The 6,000-nt window shown below is 42.7% G+C and overlaps 1 protein-coding gene across 2 annotated transcripts in view; it reads left to right on the top strand.

The window, feature by feature from the left end:
- Positions 1–321: 321 nt before the first annotated feature.
- LAMTOR5 (late endosomal/lysosomal adaptor, MAPK and MTOR activator 5) overlaps positions 322–6,000 on the top strand; it is a 169,185-nt gene continuing 163,506 nt past the window's right edge. Inside the window, exon 1 of one of the 2 annotated variants that reach the window (XM_073615866.1) lies at positions 322–676. In XM_073615866.1, the coding sequence (XP_073471967.1) occupies positions 642–676 (35 nt within the window). In that variant the 5' untranslated portion in view covers positions 322–641. The remainder of the gene's footprint in view (positions 677–6,000) is intronic. The other variant, XM_073615867.1, reaches the window with a different exon arrangement.

Below are 6,000 nucleotides of genomic sequence, written 5' to 3'. Positions count from 1 at the left end.
TGAGTGGCTAGCAAGCAGGTAGATGTGTGTCTGTTCAGGCCGGTGTTATCCCTTGCAGTCTGGCCACTGGTAAGTCCTGCTAATTGTTATTTCTTTCCTAAATTTAGGCTTTAAATAGCAATGTAGTAAAACGCAAAAACAATAGGGTGATAATAAAGATTAAGTAAACTAACAAAATAGTACATTGTAGTCTGCTAAACATTTGAAAATCCCTCCCAACTCCGCTCCTGCCCACTTCAGACAGACATAATACAATTAATTTATTAGAAACTAACACTGCTGCCAGCAGAGGGAGCTCTAACAATTATTGTTCGGAATCGCTCAATAGTCTTTTGGATTTTACTCGGTCCCGTTTCGACACCTCCTTCTGCTAACAAAGTCTAGCGTACAGCATACCTACACGTTGAGAGATACTGGTCCATACTTACTGCAGTTAAGTATGACCTAGAAGCGACGTTTCTCTACATCACACTACAAAGCTCACATGCGCAGTACCATAACTACGTGTCCCTGTTTCTCCGTTCATCTAAATTAGGTTCTCTCGTCTTCTTTGGATTTCCTGAACTATCGCGAGTTGTGTCGTAACTAGCAGCTGACCTACTCACGTGATCAGTCTGCGAAGAAGCAGTAACTTTGTGCTCATGGAAGCGGCTTTGGAGCAGCATTTGGAGGATACGTAAGGCTCTTTTGATGTGCTGTATGAAGGCTTTGTATCTAATTGAGTTTTGCTGGCAGAAATTTTTCTTTTTCTGTTATCGATTTTTAACGTGAATGACAAGCATCCGCAAGGTCTATGGAAAGACGTCTGTTACGATTGCATTTTTCATTCGACTATTTTCGTTAGAGTAGAACTAAAGGAAAACCTATTTTTCATTTTAGATATAGTAAGGAGGGGGGTTGGGGAGGGCTTGTTAATGTTATAGCCCCGTCGTTTATTATGTATTTGTCCTCTGTGCATCACTGGGGAGTTTTCCTGTGCAGTAACCAAAACAGGAAGTGAGGAGATGTTCAAAATGATCGAATCCCTGGTTGTCACCTGAACTATTGTTCCCAGTGGAAGATTTCCCCTCGTTTTCTATTCTGGTGGAAAATCTGGGATTTGCTTTCATTTTTACTCCTGAGGCTAATGATTAACAGGCTAAATAGAGAAGGTGACTCTCCCTAATAGGGACACAGGCAGCAATGGAAATGCACAGGTGATCCCTATCCACTGTCCAAAACTAAAAGAAAAAAAAATAGCTTTTATTTATTCTTTAGCTATAGTTGATCTTCATTGCTTTGACTGCACGCAACTGGTACAGAAGAAAATATAAAAGGGTTCTCGCATTTCTTTATGTAAGGGTAACTCCAATTCCATGGGAAAAAAGAAATTGCAAAAATAAAGCATATACAATTGCAACATGAGCAAAATTGTAATGTTATGAAAAATGACTGTACCTTTTTTAATCTGCAGCCGCTGTCATTTTCTGCAAAAAATGTATGCAGTGTGGCAACCTGGAGGTGTTCTATGCACAGTTGTTATATTGAACATCACCAGAAATATAATTTCCTGCTTGAGTGGTACATTTATTTTCCCAGAAGTCTGTGCTAAGATACATTTCAGATTTTAGGCATCCTCTGCAACAAAAATCTCATTTTTGGTGGCATGTTTTTAACCACTTAAGGACCAGCCTCGTTTTGGATTTTAGGTGTTTACATGTTTAAAACGGGTTTTTTTGCTAGAAAATTACTTAGAACCCCCAAACATTATATATGTTTTTTTTTCTAACACCCTAGAGAATAAAATGGCGGTCATTGCAATACTTTTTTTTTCACCGTATTTGCGCAGCGGTCTTATAAGCGCACTTTTTTTGGAAAAAAATCACTTTTTTGAATAAAAAAATAAGACAACAGTAAAGTTAGCCCAATTTTTTTTATATTGTGAAATATAATGTTACGCCAAGTAAATTGATACCCAACATGTCACGCTTCAAAATTGCGCCCGCTCGTGGAATAGCGTCAAACTTTTACCCTTAAAAATCTCCATAGGCAACGTTTAAAAAATTCTACAGGTTGCATGTTTTGCGTTACAGAGGAGGTCTAGGGCTAGAATTATTGCTCTCACTCTACCGGTCGCGGCGATACCTCACATGTGTGGTTTGACCACCGTTTTCATATGCGGGCGCTACTCACGTATGCGTTCGCTTCTGCGCGCGAGCTCGTCGGGACAGGGCGCTTTAAAAAATTTTTTTTTTTTTTTTATTATTTATTTTACTTTATTTTATTTATTTTTTCACTGTTTTAAAAAAAAAAAAAATTTGGATCACTTTTATTCCTATTACAAGGAATGTAAACATCCCTTGTAATAGAAAAAAACATGACAGGTCCTCTTAAATATGAGATCTGGGGTCAAAAAGTCCTCAGAGCTCATATTTACACTAAAATGCAAAGAAAAAAAAAAAAAAGTCGTTTAAAAAAATGACACAAAAAAAATTGTGTCTTTAAGAGAAGTGGGCGGAGCCGTCGTAATGACGTCGCTCCGGCCGTCACATGGTATAGAGACGGGTGGGGGCCATCTTGGCCTCACTCGTCTCAGTACCTCAGCAGTGACAGGTCCCGATCTCCTCCGCCGCTACCGACGGCTCCAGTAAGCGGCGGAGGGTGCGGGAGAGCGGCGGGAGGGGGGGTGGCACCTCTCCCGCCGCTGATAACGGTGATCTCGCGGTGAACCCGCCGCAGAGACCACCGTTATTGTGTACAGAATCGCTGGCCCTAAAGATGGATACCTCGGTTGTGGCAGCAGCTGCTGCCGTTACCGAGATATCCATCTTTAAAAAAATGACGTACATATACAGTGAGCGGTCGTCAAGTGGTTAAAAGGTTAATCACTTTTAAAGGAATGCAGGCCTTGCCACTCTCCTTTTTAGAAACCTGCAAGTGCCTTTCGCAACCTTTTCAACAGAGGTACCCTTGGAATAACTTTCTGGTGTCCAGGAACCCCTGCTAAAAATTACTATATCTACAACTCCTGATCTATTAGTGTGATAGTCAGTGGGAAACATATTCCTTAAAGGGTAACTCCATTTTTGTGGGGAAAAAAATGAGCAAATAAAAGAGAAAAAAATATATATTTTACAATTGTGACACAAGTCATATTGTAACTGAATGTTATTAAAAATTACCTTTCATTTTCAATATGCAGTGCTGTAATTTTCTGTAAAATGCAATGTAATATGGTTACCTGGAGGTGTTCTGTATACAAAACGCCCCCCCCCCCCCAATATGTCATTTCCTGCTTGTGTGATTGGCTCACTGATTCTCCCAGAAGTATGTTCTAAGATACAATGGCAAAATCACTGCAATGCACATAGATCATCCAGAGGGGAATGTTTTTTTCTCAACAAAAGTGAAATTACTCTTTAAACTTATAGTTATTGGGAGGAAATATCCCCTGCTAAAAAAGATCAGTGGTGTCAGTGGGAACTTACCTGAGAGACAGAACTTGCTCATTGCTCAAGGAACCCCCAGCAACCTCTGGAGGAACCCTGGTTGAGAAACCCTGGTATAGACAAAACGTGTAAGCCTCCTCTAAAGCCGTTGCGGCCTGCACAGTTCAAGTTAGGGTGGACCTGGGCTGAGCGGTACTTTGCCATTCTGTTCCATTATAATAAAGGCTTTGTCTCCACAGAAGCACAGTAGATGAGTATTAAAACGGATAGACCTTGGGTCAGCAAGGTACCCCCTTTAAAGAGGAGTGCTTCCCTACAGTTATGTCCATCCCAGGAGCCTTAACAGTGTGTTATGTGGGGCATAACATTTAGCCCTCATGCACACAGGCTGTTAAAAAAACGTTATGAAAACGCCAGTATCTTTGCAGTGATTTTTTTAAACTTTTTTCAGCGTTTTTCAGCATTTTTGCAATAGCGTTTTTTCGCGTTTTTGAGCGTTTTTTTGCGTTAGCGTTTTTGAGCGTTTTTTTTTTTTTTCAAATTTTTTTTTTTTTTTTTTTTAATGGATCAAAAACGCTAAAAAACGTTGGTGAATGACGTTTTTGAGCGTTTTTCAGCGTTAGAGCGTTTTTACAGCTGAAAAACGTCTCTCAGAACCCACTGGTCCTGGGTTTTTTTTTACAGCTTAAAAACGCCTATGCCACTTGCAGCTCAAAAACGCCTAGGTGGGCATGAAGCCATAGACTAACATAGACAGGCCTTTTTAAGCTGCAAAAAAAGCTCAAAAAAGCAGCTGTAAAAACGTCCGTGTGCATGAGGACTTTGAGTATATACAGTTAACTAAAGAGAAGAAAAAGGAGAACATGAGTAAACGAGAGAAAATAGAGCAACCAATCTACAGATGATATGAGATCCGATGAGAATGTCAGGCTTTTCATGATATATATGTGATCCCAAGTTTTCTTGAACAAGTTAAAAGGCTGGCCGGAGGCATTTGTAGGAGGAGTCTGGGGGGGTATATATCCCTCCTCCCCAGTGAGATCCCTCATTGGCTCGTTTTCTGGTTAGCCGACATGTCATTTCCGGGTTCACAGGGCATTTGCATCACTTCTGGTTTCGGCTAGCAGAGCAGCAGCGCGGTCAGCTGCAGAGATCTCATCTCAGTTTCCCTCTCCCGGTGCTCACGGTTTTGGTAGGTGCGGGCGCAGGGCATCAATGGAGGGCCCGCATCGGATGCCACTCCTCCCGCTCAGGAGTCGCTCAGAATCAGGAGCTTTGTGGTTTCATTGGTTAGAGAGGGACGTAGTTTAGAGATGTTGCGGAGGTTGAGGCGGCAAGCTTTGGAAAGTGATTGGATGTGGGGCCGAAAGGAGAGTTCAGAATCCAGGATAACACCTAGCTCCCTGACATGTGGGGGTGGTGTATGGTTGTGCCATTGCTCTTGACAGACAAGTCAGGGGAAGAGGCATGTGGGGGAGGAAATATTATAAGCTCGGTTTTGGACAAGTTGAGTTTGAGGAAGTGGTGTGACATCCATACAGATATGTCGGTTAGTAAGTTAGTGATGTGTGAGGAGACTGATGGAGTGAGTTGAGGGGTGGAGAGAGAGATTTGTGTGTCGTCAGCGTAGAAATGATATTGAAAGCCGTGAGAGGCTATCGGCTGACCCAGGGAAGAGGTGTAGATTGAAAATAAAAGAGGTCCAAGAACAGAACCTTAGGGGACCCCGACAGAGAAGGGAAGAGGAGAATCTGGATGCTCCTAATCCGACCGTGAATGAGGACGTTGAGATCTGGATCTGTGGTCTTGTTGTGGACGCGGTGGTTGAGCCCCTTGACTGTCCCAAGATCTTGGCAGGGCAGTTCAGTCCGGCATTACGATTGCCTGGCAGTTCAAAAACAAGAAGAGCTGTGGTAGCTGAGAAGAGTTGAACAGGGAAAAGGACCAATTGTCCTTTTTAGCCAAGATCGTCCTTTTTAGCCAAGTGGGTATCACCAAGTGTAGGTGGTTCTGGAGGAACAGATGAGCTCCAATAGTGACCTCAGCAGGCCGCGGCGGTACAACTTGTGGCAGCATAAATCCGCGAAGGGTTGGGTCCGGGCACCGTTAAAATCGAGTAGGCCTTTCTGCTACACTGCCCGCATGATAGCATCCTTCACAATGAAAAAGTGCACTCGGCACAGTACATCGTGGGGGACCTCTTGGGAGGCTGCTTTAGATGCTTGGACTAGGTGGACCCAGTCTACCTCGATCACGGAGGATGGTGGGTCCCCAAGGAGTTGATTAAAAATAGCGGTAACTGATACATGGAAATAATTTTCTATAGTAGCTTAAAGGTAGCTAGGGATACGTTTCAGCCTGATTATTTATGCGCCTTTTACGGTTCTCTGCATTTTCCATCTGCAATTGCATAGCAGTAAAGCATTGCTAATAGGCATTAATCTGGGTTTATAATGTATTCATGCAAGATGCATAGGTAGTCTGTTGTTCTTCCAGGGATTGCAATCGCAAGTCCGCAGCATGTGCGTTGTACCAAAGGTCCTCTATGTCCTCTCTCAGGGCACCCGTCTAC

This window comes from Aquarana catesbeiana, linkage group LG02, assembly GCF_042186555.1.
Source record: "Aquarana catesbeiana isolate 2022-GZ linkage group LG02, ASM4218655v1, whole genome shotgun sequence".
NCBI lineage: Eukaryota > Metazoa > Chordata > Amphibia > Anura > Ranidae > Aquarana > Aquarana catesbeiana.
This window is presented reverse-complemented; position numbering and strand designations above follow the sequence as displayed.